The sequence below is a fragment of the Dermochelys coriacea genome, chromosome 2 (assembly GCF_009764565.3).
Source record: "Dermochelys coriacea isolate rDerCor1 chromosome 2, rDerCor1.pri.v4, whole genome shotgun sequence".
In the NCBI taxonomy this organism is placed as follows: Eukaryota; Metazoa; Chordata; order Testudines; family Dermochelyidae; genus Dermochelys; species Dermochelys coriacea.
This window is the reverse complement of record NC_050069.1, coordinates 62,091,241-62,115,749: the sequence shown is the minus strand read 5'-3', so window position 1 is coordinate 62,115,749 and position 24,509 is coordinate 62,091,241. Positions and strand designations below refer to the sequence as shown.

The 24,509-nt window shown below is 41.2% G+C and overlaps 1 protein-coding gene across 2 annotated transcripts in view; it reads right to left on the bottom strand.

The window, feature by feature from the left end:
* ARFGEF1 (ADP ribosylation factor guanine nucleotide exchange factor 1) overlaps positions 1-24,509 on the bottom strand; it is a 186,154-nt gene that overhangs the window by 40,155 nt on the left and 121,490 nt on the right. For both annotated transcript variants that reach the window (XM_038389506.2, XM_043507750.1), the window contains exons 18-22: positions 19,444-19,615; positions 16,478-16,629; positions 9,381-9,509; positions 3,807-3,965; positions 1,962-2,112 (exon numbers count right to left, since the gene is read on the bottom strand). In XM_038389506.2, coding sequence (XP_038245434.1) covers positions 1,962-2,112; positions 3,807-3,965; positions 9,381-9,509; positions 16,478-16,629; positions 19,444-19,615 — 763 coding nt within the window. The remainder of the gene's footprint in view (positions 1-1,961; positions 2,113-3,806; positions 3,966-9,380; positions 9,510-16,477; positions 16,630-19,443; positions 19,616-24,509) is intronic.

Here is a 24,509-nt window from a genome sequence, read left to right as displayed (position 1 = left end):
CTTATTTCTGAGTTCTCCTGCATGGGATTAAGAAGACTCAGAACTCCCAACTTTTCTCCAAGGATATGGCAGAGTATTTTAGGTTTCTGTTTACTTTTAAACTTCTTTTCCTAAACCTAAATCTTTTATCACTTACTCCACTGGGGAGGCTGATGGAGGTCAGCCCCTGGCTCTCTCCCACCCGTAAGATTCAATCAGTGATTTATGGTATAAGTCATGGACAGGTCATCGGCCATAAGTTTGTTTCTTGCCAATGACCTGTTCATGACTTTCACTAAAAATACCCATGATTAAATCGTAGCCTTAGACATGAGTATTCTTCCTTGAAAAACAACTATGTCTGTATTGATGGGCATACATACTAGTATATTTAACAGGAAGAATACTGCTGGAAAGCAGTAATGCCAGAAGAGACCTTGAGTGACTGTGGGAAGCAAATTAAAATGCAAGTCTGCAGTGTAAGAGAATAAAACCAAAACAAAGGTAAATTGATTTAGACTTGCATGCTTCAAGAGAGGACTATCCTGGGCAGTGAAGCTGTAAACTTTCTTTTACAGGGACTAGAATACTGTGTACCCTCAACAATAGCAAAACCCTTAGCATTGTGGGGAGAATGGATGGAGGAAGGTCACAAAGGGAGCTAGGGAAAAGGATTGGCTCAGGAGTCAGGGCTGATATTGGGCTATGGAATAGACTGGGATGACAGCCCTCAGACCTCTGGCTGGGGAGCAATACCAGGGAGCTAGTAACAGAATCCTAACTGCTCCAGGAAAAGTGTTGCAAGACAGAGAAACCTTTAGCCAAGACTCAAGTGTTCACCAGACTGTGGAAAACTGTTCTCATGAAGCAAGAGAGAGTCTGGCATCATATTAAAATCAGATTTAGATAAATTGAACATTTCTGCTTAATGGTCTGCCTGGGTGCATGAGAAAGAGAACTGGGCATTGTAATGAGTGCCTGAATTGTATCTACAAACTTCATATGTTTCTGTGGATTTACTGTTGCATTACTCCCTACTCTCAAACAGATTTCTTGAACTGCAATCATAATTTTAATTTAGATTTTTTTGGTAATTTGTTTGGCTTTTTTTTTTGTTATGGAATGGGAGCGAATTCAAGAAAGTTTTATTTTCAATTATATAAAAATGTTCTAACGTTGGTTTTAATGGCATAATTTATCTAACATTGAAGATTGCACATCTTTTAAACAATTACAAGTTTCTGTCTAATTAATCAGAAATATAACATCCACTTTTTTATCATAATATAAAAAAAGAATCTCACTGATGGAATGAAGCTTGGCTCTCGAAACTTTACCTTTCCTATAACAAAGTAACCACTTAAGTCGGTAACAGATTAAGATAAATTAGTTTAAAACTTGATTTAAATGATAATTTAAATCACTGTAATTTAAACCAATCCACCCTACATATTTCTCACAAAAAGTCCACAAGGGGCACCAATCAATCTACATTCATAAATCTACACCCCAGTTTTATTTGTATGCAAGTTTGGCAAAACAGACATATATTTGGTACAGTGAATTAGCAATATTGCTCAATCTAGCAACACAATACCTTTAGTATGAAGTTCTTTTGTGATCAGTTACATTTCAATTTCCTCTTAGAAATTACTATATTGTTAATAGATATTGCATTCAAGTATTTTTATGCCATTTCCCACCCTGTATCCCCCAAAAAGTGACATTAAATCAATCATAAGTAGTCTTAAAAATATTTAATTTGGGAGTAAATATCTCAATCTCAGTCCTGCATTTGTATTAGCAACAGCAGAAATGTTTTTAATAAATAATGTATTAAAATGACTTTTTTTTTTATAATTATGCCTCACTTCAATAAAAAAGTCACTGGCAACCACAAGCTGAGAACAAACTTTATTCAAATATTATACGTCCATACGAAGCTGGATAACTAAAATACTTAGAGCATTCACATTACTCACCTAATCCGAGGCCCACAAATTCATCAGGTGCCTGATCCTTTGTTCCAGTAAAAGAACCTTCCTTGCCTCTCACTGTTCCAGAGATGTAACGTGGTTTTACTCCAGTTCCTATTAATTGTGCCAGCTCAAGTTGACTAATACATTTCAGAATCTAAATTAACACAAAACACAGCAAGAAGTGGATTTTAAAAATATTTACTATCCCTGTTCACTTTTATAAACGGGCAGATCTCAGTGTTTTCAAAAATAAAATTCTCATTTACACACATACATACTACACACCCAGACTATATGTGTACACAGAATATGGCAAAAATGAACAGTAATCTTTTAAAAATACAGTCACTATCACTTTGCTTTATGAACCCAATCCTGCAACTTTATTCATGTAAGGGCTGTAGAACTGGGTCCAAAATATGCAAGTCTGTACAGATACAAAATAAAATTATAAGCAAAAATGAATGTTTACATATAAACACCCACTCTATATACATACATACATACTCAAAACCCACTGTACTTCTGAGGGAATTGTGCGCCAAAAAAATAAAAATTCTGTCACACAATATTTTAAAATTCTGCAAAATTCTTTGAATTTTATTTGTCCATAAATAAATGTGGAGGCTCGAACATGGCAGTGGGGAGCACAGGCCACTGGCTGCATGGATGTGGGAGATCACGGTGCAGCATCTCCCCAAGACATGGACACGGCGGTGAGGCTGCACCCACCCCTGACACAGCACAAGAGCTGGACCTTCCCCAGAAACACCCTGGAGCCCTGGTACACCAGGTGTGGGAAGACAGACTCAGCCCAGCAGGATCGAAGTGTGGAGGAGCTTAGTGTGGTGGGATTCAGATGTGGGGTGAGAGGATTCTGTGTGGGTCAGTCAGGGAGCGTGTGGGTCCGGGGTGGGGGGAATCTGGATGCACAGGGGCTGGGGGGGTTGAGCAGAGGGGGACTGCTTGCAGGGGCAAAGGGACTCTTCAGAGGGGGTCCAAGTGAAGGTGGTTAGGGCTCAGCGGGTCTGGGTGTTGGGGGATGGGGCTTGGGGGCTCAGCGGGTCTGGGTGTTGGGGGATGGGGCTTGGCAAGGGGGATGGGTGTTGGGGGCTCAGCGGGTCTGGGTGTTGGGGGATGGGGCTTGGCAGGGGGGGATGGGTGTTGGGGGCTCAGCAAGGGGTCCGGGTGCTGAGGAAGTGGGGCTTTGTGGGGTGGGGCTCCAGGTGTGGGGGGCTTCTAGGGGTGGTCCCTGTGCATAGAGGATGGGGCTCGTTGGGAGGGGGGATCCAGTGTGGGTGGCTCAGCAGGGGGTGGTCTGGGTCCAGTGATGGGGATTCGGATATGGGAAGTGTGCTCCTCCCCCACCCCAGCCAGGATTACCAGCTGCTGGGTACAGGGAGGTGGGACTTGGGGGTGGGTGGGTATGTGTAGGGGGTTGCAGATGCAGCAGGTGAAGCTCGGCACAGTGGAACTTCAGGTGTAGGGGAGGGAGGCTTGGTGGGGGGGTCTGGGTATGGATGCACAGAGGTTGGGCAGATGGGGGTGTGTGACCAAGCCCCCTCCCACTTCTATATCGCAGTGATTTACCTCTCCACCAGCTGCTCCAGGCAACCTAAACAAAGTACGTGTGCTGCTGCTAGGGAGGGGCATGTGGCTGCTCTTGCAGCTCCCTTTGTAGCCCATCAGAAAGTTATTTTTCTGCAGGGAAGCAAAGAAATCTGTGGAGGACACGAATTCTGCATGTGTGCAGTGGCGCAGAATTCCCCCAGTAGTAATACTGTATACAAATTCAATGTATTTTCATGTACATACTTTCTTATAATTAAGAATGAACTATTCTTGTACCTCATGCCAGGAATTTCCTAAATAGTTTCCATCTGTATGAGCCACTGTTATAAGTGTTTTTATTGTGTCAATGTTCTTCTGTTTCATTTCAGTTATACCAGAACTCACTGTAAGCAAGGTAAATCTTGCTAGTGCTTGGACATAAGCATCTCTTTCAAGCTACATAGGGAAACAAAAAAATGAGTTGTTTCTGTTAGTTTCCATAACTTGTCAATGTCTAAATATCTTCTGGTTCCTTTATGTATTATGGAGGCTTTCAGACATTAATTTTTATTTTGAAACCATATCTCTTATAATAACCCTATGTCCACATCGGAATGAACCAAATATAGTAATACATTTGGAAGATGTATTAGGAATATAGTTCTGTATGCCCACTCTTTGAATAACTGTATGCACCACCCATCTATGCAGCAATATGATTTGGTTTATACAGCCCATATCCCTAGCTTACCCTATATTGACAGATTTCAACCTCAAATATCTGGTTGCAATACCTCAATGGCAACTATACTGAAAAGTAGGGAGACATTACAGTCATGAAATTTACTGATTGCTGCTACACTCATCTACAAAATCTCTTAGCTAAGTAATACTGACAGAAAGACAGTGGAGTTTTCAATGAGGACCAATATGGTACTGAAGAAAATAAGGTAGGTTTCATACAGTTGAATTTCAAAAGCATTATATTAACTTAAAGCATCCCTCTCTCTTTCTCTAATGAGCTATGGCATAAGGCTCTCCTTGTAGAACTGTAAACCTGGGAAGGTAAGGTGTCACATGTAGCAGTCTACAGCATGTGATTTTTAGTAATTTATTCTGAAACCAGACACTATCTTAACTTGAAATACAAAATGTAAACAAATATTCAAGACACCCCACCAGATGAGAGACATGCACTCTGTTAAAAAAAAACAAAAAACAAACAAACAAACAAAAAACCTGTACAACTCCCCAGCAGCCTCTCTCCAGCTGAGAGATATTACTGCCCATGCCCAAGTGCTGCCTTGCCATGATCTGCTGACAGACTTTTACCAGAACAAGTCCTCAGAGAGAGGATCTAAGAGATTTATTAATTGAAGGCAGAGACTTACTTTATGTATCTGTGTGTTCAGGAAGAGAACGACTATAAAATGAATTTGTTATAACCCAATTCCTGAGCTCTAGAACATCTGAGTGTAGGACCAACTCTTCCTGGGTAGGTGAGTGACTGACCTACCTTCCATGTGAACAGAGTAGAGCTACAAAGTACAAGAGAAGGGGTTTCTACATGTGTATAACTGATTTGTGTGGATGGCTTATCCATGTAGAGGCCAAAGGCCAGAAACTACATTTTTTGGAAAAGGAAGCTCATTACAACCCCAATTATCATGTTGACCTAAGATATTAATTACAAAATGCAATGAGCTGTTTGGGAATTTATAAGGCAGGTTTTTAGATAAAAGTTAAAGAGCTGGAATAAAATGAGATACAACCAGAACAGACACCCATTTTGTTGGGCATAATCTAACCTCTTTTCTATAGGGTGAAAACCCTCAGATAAGAAGTCAGCAATGGATAACTGGTAGCAAACAGAAATTCTGTGTGGTCTGCAAGGTTTATAAAAATTCCAGTGTATATGAAGTCTAAGGACTTACTGCTCATTTATTTCAAGTAGAAAATACTGGCAGCAGTATTAGACTCTTTTATAGCTAGATGTCCAATAGACCTGTGGGATTACATAATTCAATGGGCCATATTCAATACTGACTGGCATTCCACTTTACTCTGGGCTTAGGCATAGTGAGCACAGTTCAATCAGAGGAACACTCTCCCATGATACCATTCGGTGAAGAGGGATTGCTGAACAAAAAAAGACTCAGCAGTCAGAGTCAGATCTCCCTTGAAGAGAAAAGCAACAACAGAGGAAATTAAGGCACTCTTCTCATGGCAGATGTTCTCTTTTCCCTCATGGAATGGGAGAGAAAAAGAGTGACGCCGTCTTCTTCCTAACCACCACTACTGTAGAAGGGGAGAAAAACAACAAATGAGATCAACCAAAAAGGATAGGTGAGCTGAAATATGCAAATTAAGCACAGCCCTTGAGGACCCCAGTCCAGAAAAATCATGGAGCAGGTCCTCAAGGAATTAATTTTGAAGCACTTGGAGGAGAGCAAAGTGATCAGGAATAGTCAATATGGATTCACCAAGGGCAAGTCATTCCTGACTAACCTGATTGCCTTCTATGATGAGATAACTGGCTCTGTGGATATGGGGAAAGCGGTGAATGTGATATACCTTTACTTTAGCAAAGCTTTTGATAGGGTCTCCTACAGTATTCTTGCCAGCAATTTAAAGAGTATGGATTGGATGAATGGACTATAAGGTGGATAGAAAGCTGGCTAACTCATCGGGCTCAACGGGTAGCAATCAATGGCTTGATATCTATTTGGCAGCCGGTATCAGGAGGAGTGCCCCAGGGGTCGGTCCTGGGGCCAGTTTTGTTCACCATCTTCATTAATGATCTGGATGATGGGATGGATTGTTCGCGGATGATACTAAGATGGAGGGAGAGGTAGTTACGCTGGAGGGTAGGGATAGGGTACAGAGTGACCTAGACAAATTGGAGGATTGGGTTAAAAGAAATCTGATGAGGTTCAAGAAGGACAAATGCAGAGTCCTGCACTTAGGACGGAAGAACCCCATGCACTGCTACAGGCTGGAGACCAACTGGCTAAGCTGCAGTTCTGCAGAAAAAGACGGGGAGATTACAATAGACGAGAAGCTCAATATGAGTCAGCAGTGTGCCCTTGTTGCCAAGAAGGCTAACGATATATTGGGCTGCATGAATAGGGGCACTGCCAGCAGATTGAAAGAAGTGCTTATTCCCTTCTATTCAACACTGGTGAGGCCACATTTTGAATACTGCATCCCCCACTACAGAAAGAATATGGACAAATTGGAGAGAGTCCAGCGGAGGGCAACGAAAATTATTAGGGGGTTGGGGCACATTATTCATGAGGAGAGGCTGAGGGAACTGGGTTTTTTAGTCTGCAGAAAAGAAGAGTGAGAAGGGATTTGATAGCAGCCTTCAACTACCTGAAGGGGGGTTCCAAAGAGGAGGGAGCTAGGGAGTAGTGGCAGATGACAGAACAAGGAACAATGGTCTCAAGTTGCAGTGTGGGAGGTCTAGGTTGGATATTAGGAAAAACTATTTCACTAGGAGGGTGATGAAGCACTGGAATGGGTTACCAAGGGAGATGGTAGAATCTCCATCCTTACAGGTTTTAAGGCCTGCCTTGACAAAGCTTTGGCTGGGATGATTTAGTTGGGGATGGTCCTGCTTTGAGCAGGGGGTTGAACTGGATGGCCTCCTGAGGTCTCTTCCAACCCTGATGTTCTATGATTCTATGATCTGGTATAAGATATGGAGTGAAAGCCCCAAGACAGACTTGTGTTACAGCATCAGATTCACTTTAAAACCATAATAATGAAAAAATAGATTTTAAAAATGAGATTTTATTATGCTCATAGATGAGGATGCATGGCTTACAAAACTGTACTGTGCTGTTCAGGAAAAATCCATAAAATCCGAGAGACCCTTTCAGCTATCAATGTTATGATTTTATCATGATGCATAAAATATTGACTGTTCTTAGAAAGTGATCTTGGGTAATTATTCATCTATATTTCTTCAACAAGATTGACACACAACATGAGAGCACAGCAGAAAGGTGGGAGAAAAATTTAGCATGGAACAGACAACATATTTGTTCTCAAAAATTCTTATAAGGGATATTTACCAATCATCCCTACATCCCCAAATAGTCTTGTGTCCAAAATGGACAATACTTGATCTATTCAGAATCTTGCACAATAGGAACTTCCTAGTTTAAACAAGAGAAATAACCACAGTATCTTAGGGTATGTCTTCACTACCCATTGGATTGGCGTGCAGCGATCGATCCAGCAGGGATCTATTTATCACGTCCAGTCTAGACGCGATAAATCAACCCCCGAGTGCTCTCCCGTTGACTCCTATATTTCAGCACCGTGAGAGGTGCAGGCGGAGTTGACGGGGGAGCAGCAGCAGTCAACTCACCATGGTGAAGACACCATGGTAAATCGATCTAAGTACGTCGACTTCAGCTACATTATTCACGTAGCTGAAATTGCTTAACTTAGATTGATCCCCCCGCCCAGTGTAGACCAGGGCTTAGAGACCATAATTATTTTAATGGCAACCGAGATACAGAACTCTCAAGAACCTGAAGGTAATATCATGGTCCTCACTTAAGAGGGAAAAGCAGCAAAAAGCAACAAATTTTTCCTTTGAGATTAAGGATCAATCATCCAGAAAAATAAGCAGAAAAGCCCTGAATGACAAGGAGCAACCTACTAAGTGAATAAGACAAATCCCTATCTTTTGACAGTGGCCGATTCCAAGGAGCTGTTCCTCAGTCTATACTGAAAATTCTGAGGTGCTGCTTTCAGTAAATTATTCATGGGCTATTTGTTGCTTTTGACAATTTAAGGACATTTATGGTAACCAGGTTGCCTTTCATGTTGCCAATACACTTGCTCAAAAGAAAATATATCACACCATAAAGCAGCTGCACTGTGTTATTCTCTGATGGCAAGATAGTTCACTGCTGTCCATAATACTTTTGTAAGTGAAAGACTTCGGTTTCTGCTAAGAGAGACTCCTACACACCTATTACTGGTTTGAGAAGGCAATTACTAGGTGGCAAAAAAGTTATAAGGGAGAGATTACTATTTTCAGCATGATAGTGTAAATGTGTTTAGCTTAGGGATCACTTTTTTAATAATTAAAAGTTTATTTTCTATTTTCAGTGGACTCATTTAAAATTGTGGTGTCAAACATAAAAGAATTCAGCCTTCATCCCAACCACCAACATATATTCACAGATTATGGCAGATCAGTACATTTCTTGGCCATTTCCCTATACTGGCAGAATATTATGTTCAACAGCTGTGAGTTTAAAGAAAAGAAACTTAGCCCAAGTCTAATTAGCATTAGCCACTAGAGCCAGTGAGTCTGGAATTCTTGACATCCCATTTAATGCAAGATGCATTTGTGTATAATATTTGGAAAGACATTCCCAGTGCCATAGAGTTAAAATGATATCCAATTGCACAAGTCTCAGAATATCTATGGTCTCTCTCTAAAATTGAGCATAATGTTTCCACCAAGGTTCAGTGATCTACTACTTTTCAACTACACGATATATCTGAAAAAGATTCATGTTAAGAAACAGAACCTTTTGTGGCAAGGCTTAAGATGAAAATATAAAAAGTTTGTTCATCTGAAAACACTTCTTTGTAGTCCTATATATAGATATGGAAACATGTAAAGTTTCACAAATAACAGATGAAGCAATTTAGAATTTAAAATAAACTCAATGCACTCAATTAAAACCAGGTACAACAACAACTTCAGAACAAGGAAGTCACTGAGTATTGCAGTACTTACATCTTCAGGTAATAATGTAAAGAATTTAGTGAATGTACTACGATTTCATTAACAGCACCTAAAGCAAAATACTCTCATATAATTTTAACATTTAACACTACCTGAATGCTGAAAATGCATGCAATTCTGATTGCACATCGTATGCCTTCCAAGCAAAGAGAAGCAACTTCTGTATCATCACAGTCTTGTAGACCCACACTGAATGCAGCTAGGAATGGTGTCCATGCCAACTGGAACACAGTAAAACCACACATATTACATTAATTTTTAATATTCAATCTCAATAAGAGAAAACTTTTCCAACAGAAAAAGAGGTATAAACATCATTGCATCTCGCTGAAAAATGAAAAACTAAAATGCTTAATCCGCAACAACTTTGGAGTGGACTTTCTACTAAAAAGAAATGGGAAGTGGAAATAGGGAAAAAGGAGTAATAGTACAGTTATAAGGTAAGGAGAAGATTATTTTGGACCAACTGCAGTGTAATACAGACACACTTTCTAGTGACAATGCAGTATTGTCCAGAGCATTTTTTTTTAATTGTAAATGTGCTATGGGTTCTAAAAGAGAGAAGCTGTGTGTCAGCTATATATAGTGGATATTGTTTTTATATTATCTATATAACAGTTCTCCATATGCATACATAAAATTCTTTACATAATCAGAAACAAATATATATATATATATATTTGTATACAAGTTCTGAAAATAGCCCCAAAACTTAATTGCACAGTGAAAGGAGCAACTCAAATTTGCTGAAAGGTGCCATCCTTACACACACAATTTCAGAGAGTTGCTCCTATAATAAGAGTCAGATTGAAAAAAGGTAATTATAGATTTCTTGAAAAGCTACTCATGAAAATATTTATCCTAGTGTGTACCTTACTTGTTAGGGGAAGTAAGATAGGCTGCTCCACTCAGCTATCCATAGCATATTATTATAAAATTAATGATTTTATATTAGTTAAACAGCATGGCTAACTACTATTTGGCCTTTTTCATATGATGAAAAAAATCTAACTATACAACAATCATCCCTACCAAGGTGCAAGTGGTGGAGATAGAAGGAAAGACAGTTTTTCCCCTCTCCAGAGAAGGGGATCCCAACAGTCCTTCAGTGACATTACTTTCAGTACTTCAGTTTGAATTTTGAACAGATAGAAGGGGAGATTAGATTTCTATTACTTTAGCACACATCTTTTTCCTTTCACACGGGGATTTTCCATAATGTTTACGTGGACAGCAGTACTATAAGTCGTTAAGAGTGTTTTTAATGGGATACTGTTTGCATACTACAATTTTGCTATTTGGTGTGTTACATATACAGTTGGATCCACATCATGGTAAATTTCTATAATTTCTTTAAAATGTACCATTTGCTCATTTAGGATGAAAATCATCCCATATGAAGCACAAGTCCTATTTTGAGGATTTAAGTGGTGCACAGGCCTTGTGGTGGCACACAAGGTGAATTTCATCTGTACTTATTTTTACCATGATATATAACATCACTAGGTTATAAGTTTCACTACTTCATTAACAGGAAAAGATATGCATACAGATTTGAGAATGTTTACAGAGCCTAGATATGAGGAAAGCCAGGATGGAGTGAGCAAATATTTATTCTTTACTATGTTGTAATCACTACTTTGAGAGGATAATTAAGAACCCGATCGCTGGCTCTAAACATTAAGCTGTATTACTGGTTCTTACGATTAGTTAATGACTGGGAATGATAAAAGGATGAATGTCTTGAAACTCAAAGAGGAAGAGATATATTCACTGGAAGCTCACATTACAACTTTGGGTTTTTCTCCCTTTAAAAAGAGATGGGTTTGGCAGATATTCCTCTCTGCAAAGTAAAGAGAGGAAATTTTATATTAAAATGGGTTGATATCTTAATTGAAAAAAATGAATAGATAAAAATGGGAAGTTTGTAATTTTACATACGCTATGTGACTGACTTCACATTCCTTAACTTAGATGGATCAAGTTAAGTTTTTAAAAAATCCTTACGAATTTCACATAGCCATAAATAATGTCTGTCACAGTTCAAGGCTACTGCACCTGTATTCCTACTCTGTGGTCCAGCAAGGGCACCAACTCAAGGCTCCTCAGCCAACACCACTCTTGGGCGGAGACCCACATCTCCCTCCTGCCAGGCATTTATCCAGGCTGCACTGTTCCCTGCCTACACTGTGTTATTCCCAGTAAGTCAGACTCCCTAGACAAACAAGCGTCTGTGCTTCGCTTTTGCCGCAAACAATATAAACAGTATAATTGCCCTCAGTTGTGAGTTGCCACACAGATCTTTCTAAGCAAGCCTATTTATACACAAGATGAAAGCATTACAGAGACAACCTATTAAAAACAACAAAAGAACCTATATGCATCATGAAAAGCTTATCAGAGGTCACCTCAACTCTAAGGTCTTCCAGGTGTCTATTTTGAGGACAGGTGTGTTCCAACCTTTCCTTAAGGATTGCTCCCCACAACCTGGACAGAAGATTCAGCCCATTTGTGCAAAAAAGGCCCTCATTCAGAGTATTTATCAAAAAGCTTTCTTTATGTGTTACCTTCAAAGAATCCAATTTGAACCAATTTATGCAAGCCTGTCCAGATGATGGTACCTCTCTGGATGTATTAAAATCTGAGTGAATTTGCTTAATGACACTAACTGTCCTTCATTCCTGGAGACCTGTGAAAGCACCTTTACTTGTTAAGCTCCCCACTCCTGGAGCCCTTCCTCACCACTACAAAAGATCCTGGCAGTGAGGAGATGCTGAACTCTTTCCTCACAGCCTCCCTGCTTCCGGAGCCTTTCACTGACACTTGTAGCTACACACCACAATGTGGACATAGTGAGCTTTCCACTGCAGCACATAGCTAAATGTACATTACACACTGCCACCAGCGGGGTGTAGTGTAGACGAAGCCAAAGTGTGCAACTCCTTACCCATTCTGAAGTCTCACTGTCTCTGTCCTGACTCATGTCATAGCACTGCTGAGCCTGCACATGACTGATGGCTCCATATCTTTTTCTTCTTTCCCAGGTTTGACTTCCTGATGTTACCTGGCCCAGTGGAGGGATCAGGAACTGACACTGGGGGAGCTGGGATGTATGAAGCATTCAGGCTGAATTGCAGTGAAGAGGGACTTTCTCCTCACAAATATCTCACCCTGCCCTGTCTTTAGTGGCTAGAAACCTCTTCAATACACCACCCAATAGCAACACAAAATTGACAGGAAGGTAGCCAGTTCCCAGATGTTTCAGGTTTTAATCTAATAATACAATTCTTTGAGCTAAACTAATAATTTTCACACCCTATCAAAGCATCAGATTATGTGTGGTGGTGAAGAGATGTGGATAACTGCTTACTGAAGGCTGGAATGAAACCACCAATGTTTCTTTTGTTGGTGTGACCAAGAGTGACATTTGAACCCATGTCTCCAGATGTGAAAAGCCAAACACACTAATCCATTGTGCCAGCTACCGTGTATGGTTTTAAATATGAATTTGTGCTAGCAGAATGTGTTAAGTCTTCATTTTCACCGAAGTACCAAGCCCATTCACCATTCTGTGCATTCATACAATCAGACAATGGCAGCTCCATAACAATTTCTGTTGTGGACCTCTTACGTTGGTTCTTTTGTATTGTCTACTAAGCATCTGCTTTTAAGACCTGCTTAATACTTCACAGTTTCCCTTTTGCTAAAATTTATGGTATTTTGCTTCTCAGGCTGGACACACTTTGCACGAATGTTGTGATGTTCTACCACATTTTCCATATGTTTCCGTTTTCTTTTTCCTGTCTGTCTTCTCTCAGAGTTTCCTCAGGTTTTCATTTCGTGTTTCTTCTTGAGCTTTTTAGGTTGAAATTTTTGCATTATCACAAGCATTCCTCTGATCCCATTTATATTCTGTGGGAGATGCGCAGCCTTTCCAGTGAAACATCCTCTCTTTTATCAGTGTTTTTACATGCAGTCTTCTGATCAGTATGTTGTGTGCCTCATCTTCCATGGCATATGAGGACATTTACTTGGTACTCATCACTGTTACTGACAACCCTGATGCAACATGAAACTACTCCAAATGAGCTGTTCATTTTAGCCATGTCTTCTCAGCAAAATTAAGACTTTCTAGAGGGGTTAGTGGAAATACTGACTCCATTTCCCTCAAAAATGAACTTTTCTTTGCAAATTCCTTGTTTTAATCCTGTTTTTCTGCTGTTTCTGTGCCCTTAAGCTACCTTATTTTTCTCTCTCCGTTCCTGTGGCTTCCTTCCTCTTCCAATGGGAGCTGGGCCTTTTTGCTGTAGCTCTCGTGGCCTGCAGTGCAGTTCCTCTGCAGTCTCCTCTTCATTGAGTTCATATTTTTCTGTCCTGTCTTTTTGTCTCTCTCCTCTTTGGGCTGGGGCTTTTCCTGCTCTCACAGCCCTACGAAGAGCCTCAGCTCTCTCCTCTTTCTATTCTACAGTGCAGCCCTGACAACACAGCTTGTTCTGAATGCTGCTCCAGTGCTTGGGGATGAGGAAAACAACCCCTCCCTGCTCTGAGTAACTTCACATACTCTTTCTTCCTTTCTCCTTGTTCCGACACTGTTTGTTGAAGTGCAGGCAGAAGCAACGATCACAGAGGTATATAGTGTTGCATCAAGGGCAAAGGCTTTATTACTAATAGCATGGAAGTGGTTGAATAATTAGCATTTATTCCAGGTGTAATGAAACCTATAGTATTAACTCTAAGTGCTTCCTACTTCAGCAGGAGTTTGAACTGATAATCCCAGCCCAGGTTGGTTCAGGAGTAAGCCACCTTCTCAGGGAGTACTCTTCTCAGTTACCAAATAAATCTGGGGGTCTGCTCTGCATTTGACAATGTTACCATGATATTTGAATATTTGAACATTTGAATATATATTCTTAATCTGGGAGCTGTTAATCTAAAACCAGTTTTTAAGTGGGGCAAAGAGACGATTACTTAGATCTACACCAAGGTAAGGACAAGCAATTCAGAACTACACACATTAGCAAAGATGCATCTTAAAACACTAATCTATTCCCCCATTGCATACCCAAAAAACAAGGAAATATTTTAAATTATGGCACACCTCTTCACTATACTCAAGAGCCCACAAATTCATAATTCCACTAAAAGCAACAGACTGTTTTGTCAGAATGAACTTCCTTTGGCCAACATACTACATACAACAAATTAAATCTCCCTCAGAATGAAAAGGAATTCTTAACCAGAGAGCTCGGTTGTAATAGTTACTGACCTATTATTGCATTGTCATTTCCCTCCTATGAAAATCCCTGCACTCTATTGCCTTCCATATTCTCTCAAATATTTACAGTTTCTCATCCATTCTTTATCCTTTACCCCGCACACTCTCCTCAATTCCTTTTCTATCTTTTTTGTTCCTTGTTTGAGGATGTCCCCCCTGCCACCTTTTTGAGCAATTCCTTTTTAAATTAAAAAACACTTACTTTAAAAATACACCCCTTTTCTTCAGCTTTAGCTGGAGTAGATAAAGGGCTTCAATTCCTCCTTTGAATATAGGCCTTACTGGTGGGCAAAATAATGAGAGGATGAATTATTTCACCCATCACTCCCTTTTGGGGGTCCTTAAAAGAAAAGAAACATTAAGGGGGAAACTGTCTGCAGAGGCTGTCTGACATTTGATGGCCGGGAAACAGGTGGACTGGAGAAAGTACACTTCATTGTCATGGCTGCCACCCCCGGAGTCTCCTCGGACCACAGGATTCAATGCAAGACCACTGGGCCTTTGTTGTCCTGATCTTGAAAGATGTTCTGACTAAACCAGGCCAAAGACCAGTTGACACTACCACCTCCCCTGGCTTTGGCTAAATCCCAACCACCACCTGGGATATGAAATTTTTGTTTCTGCTGTCACCCCTCTCCACCCATGTACCCTTTTCCTTCTCTTTCCTACACCTCTCCTTTTGCCTTCTGGGTCTAACTTAGCCAGCCATGACTGTATATTTTGCGATACTCCAATAAGACCAAAAAGGCAGCTGAAAACAATGCCCTACACAGTGCAATGCTAGCATAAGTTTACCAGCTCTCAGAGTGGCTACTGTGTGCCATGCCTGTGTTTTTCTAGCAGCAAGGCTGAAAAACAAATTAGCATCAAAGACAGAAGCTGCATTTTCCATCTCTGCTATTCTTTTCTCCCTAGTTGTGTCTGTGTCTTGATTTGTCTTCTAGGAAACGGAATCAAATTTTAAGAGCAGCAACAAGAGTTCTGGTCCATCTCAACTAACTTCTTCTCTTTTTCCCAGAAAGGACAATTATTACCATATTTAAAACCATCTAAGAGACTGTCAAACAGAGTTGTTTTTTCTCCCCTCCTAAAGCCTTTATCCAGTGAAAGGGAAAGGAGACAAGGGATGCTGTTAAAACAAAAGTCCTATTTAATACTTTACATTTCTAATCCTTTAACTGCCTTTCCTTTAGTTTTCATATCTTTACGAAAAGGCTGAAAGGATTTTTAATAGTGTGCGCCATGGTACTAAGCAGACTGAAGGCTCTGTATTCAGAATCCTGAACCTTGTTTAAAATTACTGTTGTACAGTAACAGAGCCATGTTAATATCTTTGATTCTCAGGGCCCATTTATTCCATCAAAATTAATATAACAGAACACACAAGAATGGAAAAGGAGGGGGAGCAGAGAGAAAGGAGGAGAAAAGGAGAGGACAGGTAGGAAGCTTTTAAAATAGATATTAAAAAGTTACTTATGCAAATGAAGACTAACTGTTCCTAAGCAGCGAGGTTGACAGGCAGAGTCTTTCAGTAAAATAAATAAATCGTGCTTCTTATTGGTCTGGTAATTTCAACCTGGGCTCTATTTCTAAAACTGTGTGTTTAGCCCAAGATAAGGTTATAAACTCATGTAGGTAGCACCCCCTCAAGTTATTTAAAACACTTCTACATTTACAGGATAGATTAAGCAATGTGAATTTTTTTTTTAAAACAATTCTGATTAATTCTTTTACAAGGTGAAACAATGTCCAATAAGCTTTAGATTACTCTTCTGGAAGTTCAGTCTTTCAAAACATTACCACTGAAATAATATGGAATCCCACAGTATTTCTAACAATGTCTTGCAATCACAGTGTTCCAAGTTAACATTATATACCCATCTAGAATTTCAATACAGAACATGAGAATCTCACCTTGAACATTGGTCTCACGTGCTCCAAATGGGTTGCACTAGTAAAAGGTGCCTGAACATGGCTCACTGCTTCCATGAGGGCTTTTGCTGTTTTAGCCATCTGTTCCATTTCCAAGTTATATAGAAGTCTTCTCTGTTTTTCACTAGCAACATCTATGAACACATTTTTTCCTTTTACATTTGTGTTTCAGTCAAGGCTCTCTCACAGAAAGTAAAATAGTAATTTTGTTACATTAATCATTTAAATGCTGTATGCTGATGCATTTAGAAACGAATGAAATCTAAAAGTTGATGCAAATTTATCTTGTTTGTTTACATTGTAGTATAAAGTCAAATTACATCAATACACTAATAACGAAAGTATGTGAGTAGTGAAATGTTTGTTTTTTAAATGATAGTTTACCTTAATTTTAGTCTATATGGAAATAATCTATATCAAAGAAAGACTGTGACTGAATTGAAGCAATCTATTTTAAGAAGAAATACCAAGCAAGGTATATGGGTTGGATTAATTTCACAAAGTGGACAGAGATTTTATATGAAACTACCACAATGAGGAAGGGTTAAGAGCGGAAAGATAAATATTTTTCTCTCTCTCAAACGTATGTGGTAAAGTGCCTTAACACCTTTTCATGCTGTATTGAAGCCTCTATCTCAAAGTGAGGGACAACCCAGAGAGAGAGTACAATAAAAAGAAAAACATTTTCAGGGAACATTTAATTCATCAGAGTTTAATGGCTTTATAAAATGGTAAAATAAGCTGCTAGACAGAAACAAGCTGAAGAGCAGGGAAAAAAAAAGAGGTAGCTACAGATGGAGACTTGTGATGCTGGAAAGGAGTTATGAGCAGAGTTCTTGGGGGGCTAGTTTTAGAACCATTCATTAAACCATTTACAGAAAAAATTTGAACAACATTATAAAAACAGGATCTTCACATTTGCAGAAAATATGAAAACTGAGTGCACACAATGAGGAACCATCAGATTTGAGAACATTTGGATCATTAAAATGATGGTCCAGATGACTAACGACAGTTAAATGCTTTTTAAAATTATTTAAAGAAGGAACCAATTTAGGGAACGTGTGCTAAATGAGCAATCATAAACCATAATGAAAATAAAATTTTGAGGCATTATTGTGGGGAAAACCCTATTACTGCATTAAAACAAGATATTGCAATAGGTGATGGACAGGATACAAAACAAAAAGTGATACTTTATTATATAGGTCTCACGTGGACAACTGTATACAGTATTCATCACTGTACAACAGCAAAAACTATGCTGCCAAGAAAGTACTGTGTACAGCAACAAAGATGACACCTGGACTAAACAATATCAATTCTGAGGCAAGATAAAGTCAGAATAAACCCAGTTTAATTTAATAGATAAGACTTCAAGGGAGCACAACAGACTTTCAAAATTAAAGGGACTGACGGAAAGTAATAAATATAGTCACTCAATTACTGCAAAAAGAAAAGGAGTACTTGTGGCACCTTAGAGACTAACTAACAAATTTATTTGAGCATAAGCTTTCGTGAGCTACAGCTCACTTCATCAGATGCATTGATGCCACAACTCCTTTTCTTTTTTGCAAATACAGACTAACACGGCTGCTACCCTGAAACTTGTCATTACTGAAGAAGATGACATAACTGAAGCCAAAAAGAAGATGACCTGAAGAAGAGCTCTGTGTAGTTCTAAAGCTTGTCTCTCTCACCAATAGAAATTGGTCCAATAAAAGATATTAGCTCACACACGTTGTCTCGACAACGTGAAAGGAATTGATGGGTTTGGGCAGAGAGTAAGAAAGTGAGAATAAGATTAAATTTAAAGAGGGTAGGAATTTTGGGGCCCAGAGTTCTTAAATATTAAGTTCATAGAAAGAATGATTTAGTACTATACGTAAGAAGCTGTAAAATTAATCATCATAGTTCACTTTTCATAAGATAGGAAAGAAGAAAAAAAAGAGAAAGAGAGAGAGCGCAAATTTAATCCCATTTCAGATTTCATAGTGCACCCTTTCCTGCATGTTTCTCTTAATATGTATGTTCTTCAGGATAGGAAACTTGTGTATAGCATGGCACTGAGATTACTACTGGTGCTAAACAAATAGCTATTCATAGCAACAACAAACAAGAGATTGTTAGTTCATGTGACAAAGCTCTGTCCTTGCCTCCATGGGTCCCGCGTTTCCTGGCGGATTTCGCTAGCCTCAGAGGCTCACTGTGACCCTCCACGTAACCATTCTTTCTCTAGAGACAAGGGTCACAGTCTACTGAGCCATTTTCATCATAAGCCAGCGAGGGAGGTGAGGAGAAGTTATCCTTCCTTGCACAGTCTCTGTTGTCTCCCAGTCTCAGTGATTAATCAGGGGGCAAAGGGGGGGGGAGCCCAGGGCCATCCTCTACTCTGGGCTCCAGCCCAGGGACCCTAATAGTATCAGCTATGGTAGCGGACCTTTTAGAAACATGACATGTACAATTCCCTAGGCTACTTCCCCCACAGCAGCCGTCACTTCCTCAAGCTCCACTTCACCCTTACCTTAGGGCCTCCTTCCTTATGCCTCATACGATGTGTACTACTCAGCCTCTCCAACCGCGCAACTTCCCACAGCTCCTGACATGCACACCCACCTGACTAACTGGGAGGCTTTTAACTAGTTTCAGCCAGTCCCTGATTGGCTTCAGGTGTCCCAATCAACCTAGCCTTCTGCCTGCCTTCTGGAAAATTCTTAATTGGCCCCAGGTGTCTTAATTGACCTGGAGCAGCTGCCATTTCACTTATCCTGGTACCAGGAATTTGTTTAGCCTGGAGCTAATATATCTATCTCCCACTACTCTTCCATAGCCATCTGGCCTTGCCCCGTCACATTCAGTACACCACATTCCTAACACCAGGAGACCACATTATGAAATAAAAGAGTCAACATTTATTCTGTGAGGACTGACACACTGCTGGTACTTACTTTGTTTACTGGATTTTGTGGGTATTACTAGTTCTTTTGTTTCCTTCATAGATATCTTCTTCCCTGCTATTTCATTATAGATAGCTGACAAATACTCCTCAGGAAGATCCTTACTGTCATTGATACCTCTGTTCATCTTAATATACTGCTCCTTGGTCATTTTGTTCTTTACCTGGAAATCAAAAAGAAGCAAATAGTATGAATGACAGAGGCAAAGGGGAAGATTTTAAAATGGATTTAGGCACCTAAACAGGCAGATAGGTGCCTAAGCCCACCAGATAATCACCACTGACATTTTCAAAGCCACATCTTAGGAGTTACCTAATCCCCCAAAGTGGCTAAATTTCCACCAGTCAGCATTTTCAAAATGGTCTAAATGCTGCTGCCACTCTGCAGGGGGTAACGAGGTGCTAGGACAGTTAGCTCAAGCCAAAGCCTTGGAGGCGCCAAAACAGAATTTTTAAACTAGGTAAGGGAATGGTCATCTTGCCAACGGGGCCTGATTAGGGTGACCAGATGTCTCGTTTTTAAAGGGACAGTCCCATATTTAAGCTCTTCTGCAAGCGTCCCAGCTTTCTTTTTTAAAAACGGGCAAATTGTACTGTATTTTCTGTCTCTCCTCCCCATCAGTACTTGTGAGTCCTGCTGCTGGCCCGATCCCTGATTGCTAGCCACTTGCCCACTAGTGGTGAGTGGGGGGTAAAAAGGCCAATGATGGGAGTGGGTGTGCAAGGCTGGTGGCAGGGCCGGCAGCTCCCTGCACTGGTCCGTCAGTGCAGCCCTCGCTGTGTGCTGGCTCTCGGCCAGCATGGCCCCGCCCCCGTCCCGTTTCTGGCCAGCACTGGCTGTGCACTGCGGTGGCTGGTGAGTGCAGGCAGGCGCTAGGTGGCAGCCAGTTACGTGTCTCCTCTGTTGCCCACCCATCAGCCCTCTATGTGCTCCCCCTCTCACTGTCCTCTCCCTGCTTTGCCCCTTCACACACCCCACCCTACTGCTCCTTCATATCCTCCCCGTCAGGATGTGTCCCACTCCCAGTATTGTGCGGAGAACCAGTCCCTGGTTGGATTGCTCAGGGTTACGTCGGTGGCCAGCCTGGAGGAGTTAGCTGCCTTTCAACACTGTGTGGGCAGAAACAAGCTGCTTCCAGTCACAGGGAAGTGGGGGGGGGGGGGGAGGGTGCAGAAAAGATAAGCTCTGCAAAGACACTGGCCAGGTCATCCCTCCCCCCTGCCCCTCCTCCTCTGTGATTGGAAGCAGCTCCTGTCTGGTCCCTTCCCTCCGGCACAGTGCTGAAAGGCTGCTGCTGACCATATTCTGGTTTGACCTCTTGCAGAAATCTAGGGAGGGAGGGACATGCAACCCTGAGTAGTCTCAGGAACGCATGGCACCAGATACAGGAGAGGCAGGTCTGTCCTGGAGGCCCAGCCAGGGGTGTGTGTGTCACCTCTCCCCATGTGAGCCCTAAAGCATTAAAGATAAGAAAGTAAATAAAAAATAAGAAGAATCCAGCTATGCAGTACTTCTTTTTAACCGTGGCTCACAATTTGATGTTAATTTGAACACTAAAAGAAAAGAAGTACTTGTGGCACCTTAGAGACTAACAAATTTATTAGAGCATAAGCTTTCGTGAGCTACAGCTCACTTCATCGGATGCATTTGGTGGAAAAAACAGAGGAGAGATTTATATACACACACACAGAGAACATGAAACAATGGGTTTATCATACACACTGTAAGGAGAGTGATCACTTAAGATAAGCCATCACCAACAGCAGGGGGGGGAAAGGAGGAAAACATTCTTGTTAACTGCTGGAATTAGCCTACCTGCTTGTCACCATGGAAGGTTTTCCTCCTTTCCCCCCCCTGCTGTTGGTGATGGCTTATCTTAAGTGATCACTCTCCTTACAGTGTGTATGATAAACCCATTGTTTCATGTTCTCTGTGTGTGTGTGTATATAAATCTCTCCTCTGTTTTTTCCACCAAATGCATCCGATGAAGTGAGCTGTAGCTCACGAAAGCTTATGCTCTAATAAATTTGTTAGTCTCTAAGGTGCCACAAGTACTCCTTTTCTTTTTGCGAATACAGACTAACACGGCTGCTACTCTGAAATTTGAACACTGGTACTGCACAGTTCTGACTGCCATTGAACTTGCTTGAATACGAGTAATTTTACCAGGTGTCCCATATTCAGCATAGGGAACTATGGTCACTCTAGGCTTGATCCTGTAGGTGTATTTGAGCATGTCTAAGACGTGATACCCGTCAGACCCCACAGCAAGAGAGCCAGATGCAGGCTACCGGCAGGCAGAGGATACACAGCACATGCACAAAAGACAGGAAAACATAGGATGAGCATAAGCTGGATAGAGAGAGAGAGAGAGAGAGACTTTCAGCTGCTGGTGGACTACCTAAGCAGCTGACTTGCAATAGGTGCTGTGACAGACCCAGACCAGTGGGGTACAGGAGTCTTGTAGAAGGCAAATATACTGGCCACTGGATGAATAGTTTTCTGTTCCCTGAGTGACCAGAGCAGGGGCTGCCCTAGAGCCATCAGGAACCTGCTAGAACCAATTAAGACAGGCAAGCTAATTAAGACACCTGGAGCCAATTAAAAACGTACTAGAATCAATTGTGGCAGGCAGACTAATCAGGACATCTGGTTTAAAAAGGACCTCCCATCAGTTAGTGGGGGCATGCAAGGAGCGAGGTGGTGTGCTGCTGGAGGACTGAGGAGTACAAGCGTGATCAGGCTTCAGGAGGAAGATCCTGCAGTGAGGATAAAGAAGGTGCTAGGGAGAAGACATGGGGAAGTAGTCCAGGGAGTTGTAGCTGTCACACAGCTGTTACAGGAGACGTAGACAGCTGCTATCCACAGGACCCTGGGCTGGAACCTGGTGTAGAGGGTTGGCCCGGGTTCCCTGCATCCCCCACAACTCCTGATTGGACACAGATGGAGTTGACCTAGTCTGTGACCAACACCAGAAGGGAAAGTCTAATTTGGAAAGGGATCTGGCCTGTCCCCGACCCACTACATGTGACAACAGACTGTGGAGATTGTTCTCCATTTCCCCCATGCTGGCCAGTGATGAGGTTAGCTGAGTGTACGGCAGGTTTGAGCCTCTAGCAGAAGCAGCCAAACTGAGGGCTGCCGTGAACCTCTGAAGTGAGCAAATATGCCAAAAAGCACAGGACCCACCAAGGTAGAAGAGGAGGAACTTTGTCACAGCACTTAATTCCAGAAGAGGGTTCACCCTGGTGGATGCCAAGCAGAGGGAGGTGCTTATCTCTGGGCCATCAGGCAGATACAGCAGGTTAGCCAATGAGGGTATGTCTACGCTGCAATTAAAACACACAGCTAACCCTGACTCGCAGGTCTCACGCGTTTAACTGTTTAACTGTTTAACTGAAGTGTAGATGCTGGGCTCAAGATGGAGCTTGGGCTCTGGAACCATCCCACCTTGCAGGGTCTTAGAGCCCAGGCTCCAGCCTTAGCCCAAATGTGTACACTCAGTTAAACAGTCCCACAGCCCAAGTCAGCTGGCCCGGATCAGCTGCCGGGGTCCAACTGCAGCATAGATAGATATATCCTTTAGGCCAGTGGTTTTAAACTTTTTTTCACTGTCAGACTCCTAAAAAATTACAAATGGAGGTGCGGACCCCTTTGGAAATTTTAGACAGTCTACAGATCCCAAGAGTCTGTGGGCCACAGGCCGAAAATCACTGCTTTAGGCACCTTAGGACCCTTTCTTTTCCCCACCCCTTTCCCTGCATTTCATTCCTGGATAGCTTAGGCAGCTCCCCACACAGCTGGCTGTCTTATGAAAATCCCTTTCTTAAGCACTTAACTATCCCCAGGCAGTTTATAGGGAACCTATTCAACATGGAGTCACCTAACTCAAAGCTGAAAATTCCATCACATAGTAGGTTGCCCTCGGGCAAGCCATTGCTTTGCTCATCTGAGCGAAGCCTAAATCTGTTTAAGAATCTGGCCTAAAGTTCATACAAATCATGCTAGGATTCATGAACTCTAATGAAATATATCCATTTTTCCAACAAACTGATAACTTTTCCCATTTGTTGGTGAATTGAAAAAAAGTTTGTCCTCTCAAAAAAGCAATTCTCAAAACTGATACACAGGCAAGTGCAGACTATTTCCTATTCATGCTCTGTTAATGTACCATAATCCTGTTTTATTCTGAAACATCCTGGTGGTAATAATTCTATTCTTAGTCATCTCTTAGATATACAGCATGTGTTGAAACTAGAGAAAATTTACAGAAGAATCCCACCAGTTCAGATGAACCAGTGTTACCAGGAGCCCTACAGCAGATAAGACCCCCACAGCTGGCCCTGTTTTACACCAATTTAGTAAGCATGTTTAAAGCAAGCATAACTGAAACCATGGTCAAATGGGTCCTGCAGCAGGAGTCTACACTACGACTCCAACAGGGGCTAAACATTATTTCAGCTGAACCAAAAGGCTTTTTTTTTTTTAAATAAACATTTCCCCAGCATAAACAAGACTCCCCTCTCAGTTATATGAAATAGTGAAATTATGTGGGCACTACATGATACTGATGAACATACGCTAGGGATTAAGCCAAGATCCAAATTAGTCAATAAGCATAAAAACACAACTATTTTGGCACACAGGCTAAACTATCTAATCTAAGAGTTTATTATTTTTTCAAGGTTAAATCAGAGGTGGTACCAAATACTCTAATAATTTCAAATGTGGTGAGTATTGCATTTATAAAGGAGCTGCACTGACTGGGGTCTTTAAGCATAATTTTCCCAAATGGTGAAGCTACACGAATCTCTTTCGGTTTTCAAACTGGATGGAACCAGGGCAGATTTATGATAAAAGAGTAGTTTCAGAGATTTCCACTCCATACGGCTAAATTCAATGCCTTGCATAATGACAGGTTTCAGAGATTTCCACTCCATACGGCTAAATTCAGTGCCTTGCGTAATGACAGGTTTCCACTGAATGCATCCGATGAAGTGAGCTGTAGCTCACAAAAGCTTATGCTCAAATAAATTTGTTAGTCTCTAAGGTGCCAA